Source organism: Falco biarmicus, chromosome Z (genome assembly GCF_023638135.1).
Source record: "Falco biarmicus isolate bFalBia1 chromosome Z, bFalBia1.pri, whole genome shotgun sequence".
Classification (NCBI taxonomy): domain Eukaryota; kingdom Metazoa; phylum Chordata; class Aves; order Falconiformes; family Falconidae; genus Falco; species Falco biarmicus.
Window position 1 is genome coordinate 48,411,183 of NC_079311.1, and position 17,135 is coordinate 48,428,317.

A 17,135-nucleotide genomic window follows, 5' to 3' on the forward strand; every position below is an offset into this window, starting at 1 on the left:
TAAAATAATGTTTAGGCACTGACATGGTTCACAAAATGGGATGTGTTGTGTGTTTATAAAACCTAGATGCTTAAAAGCATCAGAAAGTTCCTAGATCATAGTAATCCTCAACTGGGGAATGGCCTAATATTCCAGGACTACGTCAAAGCTGCATTTAACTTGGAGCAAATCTAGATGTTAGCATTTGTGTATGTGTTTTACCAGTTACCAATATTGTCTGTCTCCAGAAATTTCTTGTAGGTTAAAGGAAATCTCTTGTTAAAAGAGTGTTCTCTTTGAATTGCTGAAATAACAGTATTTACATTCTCAAGGAAAGTGTAACTTTTATCATGCCTTGACTGTGTCAGTTTTGCCCAACTGTAATCCTGGAACCAGTCGTTCTAGTAACAGGGGAAAGAAAGCACTGAGGTTGTGTAAGAACTACAGTTTGTTGAGATTAGAGATTTTTCAAGTATGATTCATTTTCAAACAGGTATGAAAACACTCATTCCTAGGAAAAAATGAATTTATTAAATCTGACAATTGATCCTTGACATCAGCTGCATAAGGCCTTTAAATCTTAAACTCCAAATTGCAGTGAATTTCTGTGAACTTCAGAAGACCTAAAAAATGAGATAATCTATTTTTAAAGCAGACATTTATGGCAGTAAGGATATAGGGCATAATTTTAGGCCTGTCTTCTAATATATGGATCTTGCCATAGTGAAGAGTGTTTGTAAATGGTGAGTTGCCTACAAAGGCTGCAGCTCCAAAGTGTAGGTGGCTGGTTGTGCGTGGCTGTGCTGACATATGCACACCAGTGCATGTCACCTTTCACAGTTAAAGGTTTGATTTCAGTCCTGTGACCGAATAACTTGTTTGGAAAACCCCCAGAGAAGTACTGAGGTTTAATTTCTACACAGATTTCTCTCTCAGATGTTTTTGTCAAAACAGAGCTGTTCAACCTCAGAGTGCTTCTCTCACTTATCTGAACCTATCTTCTTCCCCAGAAAGAGCAGCACTGTGCTAAATCCTTATGTCTGCTCCCTTGTAAAGTGTACTTACTTCTTGTCCCCCGGGCCTTCAGATCCTTCTGTTGCCTTTTAATGGTCTTGTACTAGTGCTAGGATTATCCTAGTCCCACTTCAGGAAGTTTTTTATATTATTTTTCTGAATAGGTAAACTATGATTTAGGACTTGCTGCATTTCCACCTCCACCCCCCGCAACAAACGAAGCCTGTGTTTTAACAGTGGAGGGCTGAGGTTATTTTTTTACTTAAATATTACATAATTAACACGGGTATTGACTGCAGTATGGGAATTAAACAGCTGCATGCAGCAGCAAAGACCACTCCAGATCATTGCACAAATTAATCTATTAATGTTTGGGATTTTTTTTTGGTTGTTTTGTTTTCTTTGAGATCAGATGATGGTTTTTTGAATCTTGCTAGGGAATATTGTGGATTTAGGTTTGAAATGAGAATGCAGGCTGTGGCAACTCCTTGCTGTCCAGTGTTAGATGAACCTTGCAGTTGTAAATGTATTTAGGTGTTTATGATCCAATCCTGGTAACAACAGAGTGAGCTCTGGCAGCTCTGGTCGGGTATCTTGTACAGCATCTACCCTGGTGTGTATTCATCAGCTGCAGGCTTTGTTTTTAGGAAACATGAGCTACTCAAGTTTTCATGAATTTAGGTCAGCATTGTCATTGTGTATCAGAGTATTGGAACCTTGCATAACCATGGTTCCTAATCTAGGAAGAAAAAGAAACTCATTAGTGCTGTATTTTCACATGTATAATGACAGGCAAAAATACTGTGTGATGCAATAGTAGGGCTAAAAAGAAGTGTGCAAGGAAAAATGTAAGTTGCCTTTTGTTCTGATTTTTTCCAGTGCCTGCTCCCTTTCTATGCTGTTGTCTTTGTTTCTGTTTTGAACCAGCAATACAGAACTACTTTTGAGAAATTATTTTTATTTCTTAAAGGTATGCAGTTTATCTCGGGTGTGGTCTGTATACCTGTAAAAGATCAGGTTTAGGATGTCTAGTTAGGTGTGAGTATGCTTTCATTAAGCTAGGCTTGAGTTCAGGTATTTTGGACCACTATTTGTGAGGATTTTTCCTTAGACTGGCTCAATAATACCTCTCCCAAAAGCATTTTGTTGTCATTACCGTGTCATACCACAGTAATTCTTTAACATTAGCCTGCATTGTATTGATAAACTGAGCCTGAACTCAACAATATTGGGCTTCAACTAAAGCGAGGTTTCGTATATTTGTTCAAGCTTTGCTTGGATTTTTTTTTTTTTTTTTTAAAAAAAGACATTAGAGAAAACCCATAAAACCTTCCTACATGTCACTGTTAACAGCAAGGCTGTCTGTAGGCTGGCTTGCTCTCTCTATTCTAACATCTGCTTCATCATCTATCTCTGCTTAATAGCCAGCAGATTTGACTGCTGGTGTCTCTAGCCTCCTTAGCACAACTTTGTATAAGCTGATTTTGAGAATCTCTAGGAACATATGGACTGTTCAGGCAAGGGACGATCTCTAAGAAGGGGCCAAAAGCAACTGCAGTCCATGAAGCTGTGTGAAAGGGGTTTCCAGGTCCTCCTCTTTCCACGAGACCATTCCTGCCCCCATGCCCCCTGTCTGATCCTCGATGCTCCTTTGCCTCAAGATCATTTCAACAGATCAAGCTTTACGGATGCATTGATTGTTTTTCAAGCTATTTCTTAGCTATATGGCCCAAACAAAGCACATGTATATTCTGGAAGTTAGCAATTATGTGTCATAGTTACTCTTGTCACCCAGGAAAAAACATACAGGAAAAATTCTTTGTTTTTTCTCTCTCTTCATAAGAAAATTCTTTGGTCTGTAGGTGTTACAGAGGTTTTTGTTGAGAGGTGAGAAGGAAAAGGATTTCATCTCTTTCTAAAAGATGGAAATTAGTTTGTGGCTACATTGGGCAATGGATGTCTCCTTTGTAGCTGGGTCTGAAGTGACTGAAGATGTGATCATGCTTCTGTCATCAGTTTACGTGAAGTATGCTCTACATCTATTTAAGGGAGTATGACTGTTTTCATCTGTCAAGGGTTAAGAGCAAAAGGAAGCTTTTGCTTTGATCTCAAAAATGTTTCTTTAATGCAGACAAGAGCTTCTGCCATTCTTTACCCTTCCCCAAAATATGCCTTACCTTCCAAACCATCTACTGCAATTGAGCCTACAGTTTTTACAGTGTGAATGAAAATAAGCAAACTTAAGAACTGCTTTTGCAAAAGTAATGTGTAGAGTCAAACAGATTGAAATCACCCCCAAGACTGAAATATTGGTGGGTTTTTTTCCCTATTTCAGCTAAGGAAACATAGAAAAGAATAGGGAACTTAGCAACAGGTAAAGAAAAGCTGACAGTTTTCATGGAGTCCTCTTTCCCTATAGCCAACTAGGCTTGGTAAGGCTGTGACAAGTGCTCCAGGCCTTTTGGCATGTTGCCACAATGCACTTTATCAGTTTGTTAGAAATGCTTGTTATTGGGTTTCCTTTGTTTTGTAAACTCATTAGTAATCAATGTGGGAGATCCATAGTGAGAAGTTTAGCAGAGAACACAAATATAGCAAATAAGCAGTCTTTTTAGCTGAACGGTGAGGCAGTTTCTTACTGTTATCTTTTTGGATTTGGCTGAGGAGCCTGAGTTCCTGAAGCTGACACAAATATTTTTCTTAACAGCTTAATCCTTAGATTGTTTGTTCACTTGCATGTTCCCAGTTAGGAAAATTGTGCTGTGCTTTTTCCAATAAAGCTTGGTGTTTGTTCTTCCTGAAAAAATACAAAACTAGTAGAAGGGGAGTGGATGATGGCTCCCCAACAGGAAACAACAGAAGGTGTGTTTTAGACCTTTTGTTTGCTCTGCAAAAGCCATCCTTTACTAACAATGGATGTACTAAGCAGCTTTGAATTTCTGTTTTCAAGTGAAGTTGAAGGAAGTTGATAACATGTGAGTCAGTCTTACTCCCTTTAGACACCCAGAGATTTCATGAACCATTTAGCCAAAAGCAGTACTTGGGAGTGACGTGCTTATTCTGGGAGCTAGACATCTCTGTGTGCAAGGCTATTTGTGGGGCACATATTCTAGTTAGAATTAATAGGCTTTGCCCAAGGAGACAAAAGCTCCAGAGTTGTTTGGTTTTTTTTTTTTTTGGACCAGAGCTGCACTACATGCTTTTTAGACTTTGCATAGGGCTAAAAAGTACTTTGGGGAAGTTTTTCTAAGAATTGTTTCTTAAGTCTATATGGGGAAAATTTAGGGTTAATAAAAAGTGTTAAGCAGGAGGGCAGAACAAGTACCAAAACTTTGTAGCATGAACTGTGGTGATTCTGATGTTGCTAACAAAACTGACTTTGAGGGAAGACTGAGTTTTATCAAAATGTTTCTGTGTTTAAGTAAAACTTAATATTGTCATGGACTGCTACGGTCAGAAGGCTCTTAAAAACTGGAATAGTCAAAAACCTGCCCACTTCATGTCTTGTCTTTTCCTGGTCAGTACCGCCTTTGCAGTGGAGCTGCCACAGCTATCAGAAGTAAGGATGCATGCAGGCTTAATGACGTTAGCTGTGCTTGCAGACTTCTACTAGTACTTTGTTTTCCTAAGCTTCTTAATACTTTGTATACAGATGTTTGAAGTTGTAGTTAAGTGCTTTTTTTGAGAAGTAATTATTTGCTTCATTTCATTTCTGTGTTTTTTATATATTAATTTTTTTAACAAATCACAAATTTTCAGACTGCATATTTCTTACATATCAGTATGCAACTAGGTAGGTAAAAACTGAATTTTTCCCTCTGACAATTGTTTGTAGTAGTGCTCCCTGAACCTAAGGGATGATTGTTTTTTGTTTTGCTTTTCAAAGATCAGTCCCACAGTTACTATTTAATAACAACTTGAGATAGTTCAGCATGTACATGTGTTAACGTAACCTACAAATGTGACAGTATTAGACACCGAGTACAGGTAACACATGTAAGTAGTATAGGACCTGTCAATGGTTATACAAATCTTGGTGTTGAGCTGAACATTTTAAAGTATTAGTAATGAAAACTAGTGGTTTTCATCTTAGCAATTTCTAAATAAGTAGCATGCAAAATGAAGTCACTCAACAGAAATATAGGCAAGTCTACTAATATTAGTAACTAAAATATGCAGTTTATCAAGGGAGTTGTCTGATGTCTTCAGTCTTCCTGTCCTGTCTGTTCTTTTCACATTTTTGTCTATATTAGTGCATAAGTATATAATATTTATATACTATATATAATAATATGTAAAACATTCATATCTTAGTATCGTAGTATCTAAGTAGTGTTACAACAACATTGCATTAGCCTTTTCGCCATCAAGTACATCTCTCTTAATACTGCAGTTTCACACTACTGCAACGTTTCCAAAATGTCACTGTTAATTCAGCATGTACATCTGTCTCCACCTCTAGTTAGTACCTGAGGTCTTTGGCATGCACAGTTACTTACCTCATGGCTAGACCAATTTTGACATGGAAGGTGGCTTCTGGCATTGTGTGAGGCGCAGTTGAATGACTAGTACATATCATAATGAGAGCTTCTAGCTTTCTTAATTCCATACAAGCCAGGTAAGGAAATGTTTCTCCGTGCCTTTTCCAAACACATCAGATAAATCCCTTACAACACTTCCAATGTGCAGAGCTTTCTGGTGCTGAGGAAAAAAGTTGAAGCAAAAGCTATTCATGCCTGTCACAGTGTCTAAAAGTCTCGAGTTTTCTGTGCAGATCTCTCTTATTCCCTAGACAGATTTGACAGAGAAGTTACCTAGTGCTCCATTAGCACTTGAAAGATTATAGACAGCAGAGATTTAGCAAAGGATTAGTCAATTGGAGAGTGTGCATTATCCGGCCAGGCTTAGAACCGTGATTGTCTCTTCAATCATTTTCATTAGTGTCTTATTCAAAGATCGAATTATGTAACAATGACGTTTCCAGGGAATCTGGTAGGAGTTTTTCTTTGGTTTCTCTCTCCTGTTAACTCTCCAAGCCTGGGAGAGGGGAAGAAGCATTATTTTTACGCTTCAAACTTGCAGCATGTTTTAAAAAGCAGCGGTTCAGAGAAGTGGTGTGACTTCAGTTGCAGCATCTGCATTTGGATGGTAACTTAATGTGGTGGAACTTTTGAGAGAGGCAGGATGCGGTACAAGAAATATATAACTATTTTAGAAGCAGCAATAGGTATAACTCCCCTTAACAAAAGGGAGCTGCTTCCTGAGGGTAGACATGCAAATCTGTGGCAACATCCAGGGTAAGTATTAAAAAGCAATCCGCGAGTAGCTGTGGGAAAACCTGTGCTCACCTTGCATCATGCAATTTTAAAACTTGTTATCAGAAAAGACGAGAGTCATTCATAAAATGGGTAATTGTTTTTGTACCTTCTAAACAGTGTATGTTCTGGTTGTTAAACTTTGTGGTTTCATTAGAGATTTCTGGGTACTTTTGTCCTTGGCTAGTACAATGAGTAGAAGAAGGTGTTATTTCTAAATCAGGAGTTCGCTGAAGAACAGAAAGGATAAACAGGTGAATACTCATCAGAACAAAAATGAAACAGTTGTTTTGTGTTTATTGCTTATTACTAACCTGATGTGTGTATGTGTGCGTGTCTCCATGTAGGAATATACTTATTTTAATTTTATCCATGAGATGTCAGCTTCTAAAAGTGGGAAAGAAAAAGATTCTTTGTGTATACAACTTCTGTTCTCTGCTAGGAAGCAGGAGTTCCTCATATTTAGGAATACTGTATCCCTAAAGGGCAGTTTTAGTTGTTAAAAAGGGAAGTAAATTAACATTGTTAGTGTCAAAATGTGAAATACTGAGCATTCTGGTTTTGTTAAAAATCCAGAGTGCTTTCTTGTACCACAGAATTCAAGTATTATACCTGAAAAAATTCTTTCTGTTCCTAACTGTTTCCCTCAAAAACTTACGGTGTGTGTGAAAAGGGATTGTCGTTCCCTCAAACCTGCCCCTATATGAGTAGCACTGGTGGATGGGTGCCTTCACAGCCTTTCTAGTTTTCCATGGATTTGCTGTATATTAGAATGCCATTGCCTTGTTTCAAACATTGCAGAGCAGTGCCAAATCTGAGAGGCTTTTGTTCAAGAGCAATTAACAAGTTTCTACTGGTTTGGAATAGTTCTGTGTAAGCATGACACAGCAAAGAAAAGCTTGGAGTACAACTGTGACTTCTTGGCTGTAATGGAACTCAAATGTATCCTGTAACTTTTCCACAAGAGCACTTCCTCTAATGGTGGTAGCAACAGTAGAAACAATTAAAATGCAGTGCACCATATGTTTGTGAGTTCTGTTTTCTTTCCAGTTGTATCACAAACCCCACAAAAACTACTCTAGAAAACATGCTGATGCCAACAATTTCCAGCCTCTTATCAACACAAGTATTCTTCAAGTTGGTCCTAAGTTTCTGGTATCGTGTTAATGAGTGCTTGTAGGGGTTTTTGTTAAAAATCTGCCCATTAAAAGGGGTTCTTAGTATAATGTGTTTGGACACAGGACAGTGGAGTGTCCTAAATTGTGGCTTCCTTTGATTGTTTCATGTAAGTTATCAACATACCAATCTTTCTGAATTTTGTAACCACTCTTTACCTGTTGATACAATGGTACGTGGTTGTTCTTGATACTTTGAGAAGCTGATTTGGAAATTAATGCTACATTCTTGTAGAATTCCTCTTTGTTTTCAAGTAAGTTTGTTTGGCCAGAGTCACAGCTGAAACAAGCCATCTAAAAATGAAACTACTGCAGTATCCATTATTCTTTGTTTTGTAACTGGGACTGCTTGGCTTTCATCCGCTACTGAGAGTTAGTATCAAAGTGCAAAAGACATTACCCTGTTAATATTTGTTTTTATTTCCAGCATTCTTAATCGGGCATCTCCCTCCTTTCAGGGAGAGGTTTGGTTAGTGCGATTGTTGTACACACTTGGAATTCCAAACCAGTTAAGATCTGTTTGGATTTGTCATTCCAACAGTTTCACAAAAGCAAAAAGCTGTTGTCATTGGACTGTAATTGGGATTCCTTTTATGTTTTCATTAAAACTTTAAGGGAACTAAAGGTTGGTAACCAGCAATTGTGACAAAGTAAGCTGTGAGATGAAGAAAAAAATGCTATTCTTCTTGTAGCTGCAGTCTGCTTATTCTATACAACTGGAATAAGCAAATTAATAATTTGATAACATAAGCTTATCACTCAGCTTCTTGAGGTACCCTGTCCCATTCATATAAAAAAAAAGTGGTTTGGAAGTGTGTGTGTGTATGTGTATAGGGAAAAAACCCAACCAGCTCATAATGAGCCAGTTTCCAAAACCTAATACTGAATGTAGGATATAGAGATCATCATCTGTCATCTCCTCACTGTACAAATTCAAGTGCATGCTTAACTCAACTACTTCCTTTATTTCTCTTAATCTTCTCCTAAAATTAAAAATATTGTTAGAGTCCGATGCTAGCTTCAGTGCCATCACTTGAAAGTTGTGAAAAACCTGATTAAAACCCCAGACTAAGGTACAGAAGGAAGCGGGAAAGGCATATATGTTACTTTTCTAAGGCATTAGTTGACATTTCCATATCAAAGTAATTACAAAATGTGCTTTTCTACCTCAGTTTTTGCTTGGAATAATGATGTGATTTCTGCAACAGGTTGATTTTCATAACTTTTGGCATCTTCATGCAGAGGCAAAATGATGGCAGCAGTGGTAGTTTGTGTTTAGCTTGCCTGTGTAACTCTCCTGCAGCCTCCAGAATAATATTCTGTTCATAGCCTGGAACAATAAAGCTGATGTTTGTTCCTAATGCAGAGCATAAATCTTGCTGCTCTTTGGTGATCACAGAAACCAACATTAAGCATCCTTTTCTTCTGTGACTTCCAAAATCATGCTTTAATTTAAAACAGTAGTTTGTTACTTGTAGAAAGATGCTTTTATGCTGGAAGAATCAGCAGAGAGGGAAAAGGACCTTCTAGTTTCACAATGTGATGTCTGGCAGGTGCTTGCATTTTCAAAGTGTTTAAGAAGTTAATCTGAGACCAAATTAAGTTTAAAATACTTCAGAAGTTTTAAATCTGCTTTTTTTGAACCTATGACCTTACTCTGATTGTGCTCAGGAAAAAGTGGGTGCCACACACAAGACGCATCAATAAAATGTGGGGTAGCCTTGTAGATAATTGGAAGAGTTCTGCAGAATTCTTTCAGTATCTCTTTCTTATGCCTCTCCTGCTCTATAGAAATGGCTAAGGGAGTATATTACTCAGAATTTAAAAAAAAATTGCATTGGAGGAAAAACTCCAAAACTAAACCTGTTACAAGTATGGATAAGATACTCTTCTGCAGAAATCTGGCTATATCCTTCTTTGAAGATGGAACACTTTGGAAAGATGGTCTTTGAGAGGAATGAAGATGATCATGATGTGTGTTGGTTTTCTTTTAAAAACAAAACTCAGCCAGCAAACCCTAACGACTGGTGTCTGTTTCTATTTCTGTCAAAAGTTCCTTCTTCATCTTGGTTAAACTGTTCATTTTCTGTTTTCCTGCAGAGGATAATCAAGGGCTAGGACAAGGGTGGGGGAGAGGAGGAGCTCTCTGACAGGGGTGCTGCATGGAAGCTAACATGCTGCTTGCACAGAATAGGGGTAGCTGCAGCCTGTCAAGCAGGGGAAGGAGGAGTAAATGACGATGCAAATTGGTTTTTTTTTCTATTTGGCAGCTGGAGTTGTTCAGTTACCAGCTGAAATCACTGGACTGTCTGTATCTGATTGTACAAAGTTCAGCTAGTAAGAGCATTCTACCTTGAGCATAATGTCAGTAAAAACGATCTTGTGCAAGATAAGCTATCAGACTAAGCCCAAATTAAAACAAAAAGCCTAAATGCCTTGTGGAGAGGACCAATGGTAAGCATGCTTCCTGTCTGTACCCTATTTCATTTGCAAAAATGCAGTTGCCTTGTGTGCTGGCTTGTGTGGATGCCTGATGATAGACAGTGCTTGACCTCAAGTTTGCAGTGTTTCTGCAAGTGTAAATATTGCCAAGTATCTCCTTTATTCAGGCACCGTTTCCACTTGATTGCCAGGGAAGCCAAAGCATGCCAAACTAACCAGACAAATACATTTTGTATCCTCTTTATCTCGTACTTCAGTGTCCCAGGCTTCATAGTCACTCTTATGTGATAACATATTACTTAAAATTTTGCTTTTCAGGGAGCAAACTACTGCACTGCCATCTCCTTGTGAGTGGGACTGGGAGCACAGCTGTACATCAAGCCCAAAGCATCTCACAGCAAGTAGACAGAGACACCCAAGAATCATCATTGCTCAAAAGGTACTAGTCAAGTTGCATCGATTAGAACTGGCCATTAGTTTAAAACAACAGATTCTTGTCATGTGCTAGCTCTAATGTTCATTCTTGTAGCTATGTTTTTAAAAGGTTTTAAGAAACTGTGCAATGGAGTAATACATTGAAATCTGAACTAGTGCTTTTGGATTCCCAAAGCAACCTAGCACACACACATTTGCTGAAAGTTTGATGATGTACAACAGGCCTCCAGAAGAGGAGAGACTGCTGCAATGAACTCAATATTCTGCTAAAGCTATGCAAATAATAATGTGCAGGCCTGTGCCAGTGCATCTCTTGGCTAAATATTGGTAAAGAATGGATCTAATCTATGGTGATGTCTTCAGCAAATACAAATATTTAGCATAGATTTGGGGATAAATAGATTACTTTAAGCACAGAGAGTAATATTAATGGGAATTGCTTAGTGACTCAGTAGAGTCCTGGGAAACAGAATAGACACACACAGGGAAAGTTGTTTTGCTGCATATTTTCTTATAGTACATCATTAAGGTAAATATAATCCTTTTGGTGTCTTAACCTTGCTTTTGAAACCTATTCTCAAGTGCTTCCAGAGAGAACATAAACTGCGTCCTTAGTTTTATGTGATGATCAAACATGCTTGGCTTGTTTTTGTAAGTCATTAACAGATGACAATTTTAAAAGAGCAAAAGGGTTTTATGCTGGTTGCAAAACTGTAGCTGACTTACCCACATTTCCAAGTAAATTACTAAAGCAGCAATAGCTATGCATCTCTCAAGAATGAAAGGCATCAGTTGTTCTGTCTTTCTAATTTGTGATATACTTAACCAAAGCTACTCATCTGTTAGTTTAATGTTCTGGGAGTTAGGGGAGAAGGCGCTAGTTAATAAGACTCAAAAAGACATGATAGAAAAAAAAAAGTTAGCATTATATAAAGTAACAAACAGGTAAGCCCCGTTCACTTAGGGTGCTGCATGTGGGAAAATAATGATGCGAGACTATCTGTGAAGTATAGCTAGGCAGGAATGTCCCTGTTGAGGTCTCCAGCACACTCTAACATTTTCCTCAAAATAAAAAACTTCCAAGGATATGGTATGGTATGCAAACCTTCCACCAGAGAGTGTAGATACTTGCAAGCCCAACTCTTAGCAAAAGAAACTTCAGAACCATATATCCACCAGAGAAATATGCCTCAGAAGCTGCATCTGGCCACCTTGCCCGTGGGCTCCCATGAGTTGTGTGCTGAGGCTGTGTCCATCCGCTTTCTCCGTGATGATTGTTCTCACTATTCTCCCATGGATTCTCATGAGCTCATCTGAGTCCTTTCTGAAAAACAGCACCCAAAAGTGAACACAGTCCCCTAGCTGAGGCCTCGCAATTACTGAATAGGGCTGCAGAACTGCTTTGTTTCTTAATGAGCTTGTCAGCCAGAGGTTTGCCAGTATAAATAGGATGGGGAGAGGCAGAGCTTTGAAGCATAGTTTTAGTGCTCTAAAGGACTAACTTGGCTGTAGAACTGCTGTCTGGATCTTTGTTTTTTAAATTAACCTCTGTATCAGAAAAAAAATAAGTTTTGTGTATGGCTTGTGCATTCTGCATATTCTTTTACTTGTTCTTAATAACTATAATGATCTCAATGAGAATGGGATCTTTGTTTTCGCTACTGTGTTGTCTTAATTAATTTGAGCCGTAACAGTTGATTGCCATAGTAAAGTTTTTGTTGTAGGGCTTGACTTCCAGTGAGGGAAGGCAGATAGATTGCTAAAAGCAGAGGATTGTTTCATAGCCTTGCAAGGAGTAGTCAAGAAGCGTGGAGAGGAGAGGAAGGAAATGAGATGTAAGCAAAATGAATGTGCAAACAGAATGTGCACGATGTGGTGCCTTTTGTTTAAAATGAACAAGTTGGGGGTGGGGAAGAGTTTTCCTTTTGAAATGTTGATAAATGCTTCTGTATGGTGTTTGAGGAGAAAAACAGTACACACTTGTGTGATTTGGATCTGTTTAAACTACTTCGTTATTTAATTCTTTAGAATAATAGTACTAGCTTTTGTAGCTTCTGAAATTAATAGAGGTCAGAGTGTTTATGCCAAAGAAAGTTGCTTCAGTTTGCATAGTTGGTAGAGGAAGTGGGGTGTGTGTGTTCAGGTAGAGTCACTGCTGAGTCCCTGTTGCGCTCTGTAGCAATAGGTTACACTGTTTCATTTGCTTGCCTTACCAGTGTAATTTTCAGGATTCTGCAGTGTAGTTTAAAACATTGCAAGGTGAAAATGTGTTTAGAATAAATATGTATTTCTTCATTCTCCCCCCTATCATTTTTGTTGACTGTATCAAACACCTCTGCATATTCTCATGTGGCTTTTTATCTATCCTGTGAAATATGCTATACATCTGTGTCTTCTAATTTGCATATTCTTTGCAAAGATGCAGCAAAAAACATGATAAACAGTGGTCTGCCATTTTTTAGCAGAATAAACCTGTGATGTGTGAGATCTAGTAGAAGTGATGATTAAAATTTCAAAACTGTTGAGAAAAATACATTCTATTACTGTATTTCATACTCTTAATATCTCTAGAGCTGTTCCTAGTTGTTCAGCATAAACAGTTTGTTACAGTAAAGATTTTTTTACTTCTTGTGAACTTGAAATTGAGTTTCTAAACCAATTATGACAGTGCTGCTGCTTGCTGTATATCATTACCTACACATTTAAAATGTTGTTGATTTGAAGTATCTAGGTAAATCTGTATGTCTAGGTTTAAAAAAAGAAAAAAACCACCACCTTACCATGAGAACATCAGAATAGGTGGCCAGTTGACCCACAGAGGATTTTGTACTGTTGGTTACCCTGGGAAAAATATGTATTAAGTGTGGGATGCTGTGTTTTTTGGGGGCTCTGTTTCTTCCAGGACATCTGTGCTTTCTAAAATAACAGCCTTAGGATTGCTGCTTTGAAACTTGGAAAGTGCGTATGGCTGTGCATCCTTACGCTAGACCAGAGGTGGCCTACATACCGGATCCTGCAAGCTGCCTGCCAGAATCTTTATGCTGGATAATCGCAAGCTGTACTTCAGAAGTGGAGGCAAGGGGCAGGATAATGAACATGTTGCTCTGCTTTAAGCTGGCACTTGAGTCATGCAGTAACCCAGGAATGATAGTCTAATTCAGCTGGAAGCAAACCTCAGGAGGTTTCTAGCCCAACCTCTTCCCCAAAACAGGGTCAGCTGTGAGATCAGAGCAGGTTGCCTGGAGCTTTACCCAGCTGGGGTTTGAAAACCCCCAAGGACAAGAGACAGTACAGCCTCTCTGTGCCCTGGGTCCTTGGCTTGGCTGCGCTCATGGCAAAAAATTTTTCTCCTTATGGCCATCTGAATCTGTCTTGGTTGAACTTTTGCCCATTTTCTCTGATCCTCTCATGATGCACCACTGTTAAGAACCTGGCTGCATCTCCTCAGTCTCCTCCCGTCAGCACCAGTGAGCTGCTGTTAGATGTCCCAAAGCCATCCTTCATGCTGAATAAGCCCAGCTGCAACAGCCTCCTCTTGCAGGGCCAGTGCTTCAGCCCTCACCATCTTGGTGGCCCTCCATTGGATTCAGTTCTACACATGGTGACAAGTGCCCATGATAGTATTCATGGCTTCTCTTCTTCAGTCCCCCCAAGGCAGAGGTTAAGATTACTGTGCCATACATGTGACAACCTCAGCGACATATTTGACCATATGTAGCTCCTGAGCAGTTTGAGAGTCAGAGGTCAACTACCTACACATCCTCTAACCCTGAAGGCTGACTCTGTTAGGGCCCAGCTTACTGGGTAAAGAAGCAGACATAACTGGATTTTTGAATCATTTAAGTAGGACTGGGCTGACTGATTTGTGTGATTTTTGCAGGCTGATGACAAACAGCAGTCTAAAGAGATTGCCTGGAAGGGAAAGGGGAAAAGCTGTTTGGCAGCATGGTATTTTTAGAAACTTATACAGTGCCTTTCATCAGAGGATCATGAACACCTGCTTAAAAACAAAAGCAAAGCTGACATCTCTGTTCAGACTTCCAACAACTGGACTAGCAGCCCGCATTCCCAATATCTCTTGCTGAAATCAATTCCCAGTTCTTTAAGGAGGCTGCCTGTTTGCCATGCTGTCTAGCAGCACTACTAAGTGTTGAACTTCAACATTTAAAAAAAGAAGAGAAGGAACTGATTGTCCAAAGGGCCACTTAAAACACTTGATGGTGGGGAGGAGGTGGAGAGAACCTGAATCACCAATCGGTAACCAATCTTGGTTGCTGCAGGGAAGTTGCTGAATAGCCATATTTGGTTGGCAGGAATAACTGTGAGAGGCAGCTGCTTGTTTTAAATTTGCATCCTGTAGTGTACTGTTAAGTGGGTGTTTCCTCTGCTGGTGCTGGAAGCAGCACTGCTTCATTCACAGTAGCGTTAGATAATTTATGGAATACGTCCTAGGTTTTGCATGACTCAAGCTACAGCAAATGATCTCTAAATTAGTGCTACACAGACCGTAGATTCAATCTGATTGTAGGCAAATTATGTCTGCCTTGATTACTTAAACTGAAAACCTCAATGGGAAATGTGCTCACTAGAAGTTATTTGCATGTTTCTCACAGAGTTAACACCAATTAATCTTTCCATGGAAGTTAATTTTGAAATCTCTGCACACCTACATAACATTTCATGAAATCCCCTGCACATAATACTGCTTTGTACAGTGATTGCATATGCAGAATAGCCGGTCCTAAACACTGCAGATGACAGAGCTGCACATTTATAGCCCAATTTGTGTAATTTTGGTTAAAAAAAAAAAAAAAGGGTGTTGGTACCCGGCCTTTACTCTTCATGATGCAGTATCCCTTCCAGGGCCAACTACAACTGTACCTGCACCTCCCATTTCAAGGGGAGACAATGAGAGATAAGTGCATGCAGCCGTGCTTTCAAATGCTAAAGTGCACAGAGACCAGCATAGATAGAGCAGACCATTTTGCTGGGTCTCCTGCCTCTCTTCTGCTTGTGCTGCTGTCCCAGGTCAGTTTTGGCTAGTTTGTAGTATTCTGTATAGTCACCTGTGATCCACAATGGATGGTCTTATGGGTTCAAGAGAAGCTGAGTCGGGAGAAGTATTATCTAATTACACGCTTAAAGATGCGCTGCTTTGAGCTGCAATTTAGGGGTTTGGCTTTGTTTTCCTTTGGCTTACAAGGGAAGAGAATGGGGATGCTGTCTTCCTGTGGAATAGCTGTTAGGTGAATGGGGTGCTTCAAGTACCTAGTCTCTCTTTTCCTGGCACAGGAGGCAGGAACCTGTGGTGCCAGAGAAGTTCCTGCAGCTCTTTTCGCTCCTGTTTTGTATCCTGCCATTTTCAGTTTAGGTGGCATCAGCCTCTCCCTGTAAGGCCTACCTGCATATCCACCTTGGGAGGATAGCTCAGTCAAGGGGCAGAAAGTACCAGGGAAGGCCTGAAAGTCTGTTCTCTGGGGTTGAATTCCAGGATAACTAACTTGTAAATTGTTATTATGTTAATAGTTACATGGTCCATGGCATCGCGTATGGCATCTGGGCACTTGGCCAAGCTCTACTGTGAGCATGAGCACTAGAGGTCACTTGCTGCTTGCATTTGCAGGCTGGTATGGAATGATTTATCTGCCCATCCTGGTGGAGTAGCTGTTTGGTTTGAGAAGAGACAAAGGAGGGAAATATGTGTCCTCTGTACTCTTACAAGTGCTACATTTTATGGACAAACGTGGGAAAAATTTTGATAAGCCCACATGGATTGTTTTCCATCTGTTATTGCAGGAAACTGAATGGAGACAAATTGATAGGCCCTTCCCAGGTGATGATTTGTGGTAAGAGATTGAAAACCAGCCTATTTTGCTCGCATAACTGTGGTCAGTTCCTGCATTTGTGTTACACTTACCTCAACCTAACTAAGTGTGTTAGCCTTGGTTGTTGCCCTACAGCTTAGGGAAGTATAGCCTGATAACCCCACTATTAGTGATAACAACACATGGCTTTGATAAAGTCACAGAACATGCCAAAAAGAGGCTTCAGCCCAAGCCACAGCTTTCATCTGGAACAAGACGTAGTCCTCCTTAGCCTTGGTCAGGGTAGGCAGACCCTTACACTGGTTTGACTGGTACCACCTGCGCTCCCCAGCGGGCTGTGTCTGGTGGGGGAATCGGGTGATAGTGCTTCATCTTCTGCCAGAGCCTGTGTGGAGGGGGGCAGCTGTAAGAGGCTGGTGCCCTACTTTGTGCTGCCATGTTATTGGTATATGTGTTACGAGACTGCAGTCACAGGGATGCAGTGGCTTCTATTTTCCCTGTCCCACCCTAATTCTGACAGGTTTTCTTTGGAAAAGTGTATTGCCAGCTGGCTAAAGGCAAAAATTGATCTTGCATCTAAAACTACATAGTCATCTGCAGCAAAATCTTACCATATTGTAGCAAAGTGAAAACTAGATCATGTTGTTTTCATCGTGTCTTCTCAATTCGTGGAGGTAAGTATTAGACAGTGGCTTTCTCTGCTGATGCTGTGGCACAGTGTCTTATGCTGATGTTTCCAGACAGCACCAGCTCTTTAGGAAAGTGCCTCCAGATTGCGGAGATGGGCAGAAGTGCTCAGTGGAGCACTTTCCCTGCTGTGTCTCCTAGAGAAATTCTTGATGCCATATGCTATCACAGAATGCCGTGTGTGTGAAGAGCCTGCCCCTCTGCACTTCATTTTTCCAAGTGGTCTTGACTTTGGTTGTATACTGGACTACTAGTGTTGCAAC

The 17,135-nt window shown here is 39.8% G+C and overlaps 1 protein-coding gene across 5 annotated transcripts in view; it reads left to right on the plus strand.

The window, feature by feature from the left end:
• TJP2 (tight junction protein 2) overlaps nt 1-17,135 on the plus strand; it is a 66,250-nt gene that overhangs the window by 3,342 nt on the left and 45,773 nt on the right. For 2 of the 5 annotated variants that reach the window (XM_056325780.1, XM_056325781.1), the window contains exon 2: nt 10,244-10,364. The exons of 1 other annotated variant lie outside the window; for it this stretch is intronic. Coding sequence is in view for 1 of the 4 variants with exons in the window: in XM_056325775.1 (XP_056181750.1) it covers nt 6,178-6,290; nt 10,244-10,364 (234 nt within the window). In the remaining 3 variants the exon portion in view is untranslated. Of the gene's footprint in view, nt 1-6,041; nt 6,291-10,243; nt 10,365-17,135 lie in introns of those variants that run through there. 2 more of the 5 variants (XM_056325775.1, XM_056325779.1) reach the window with 2 other exon arrangements.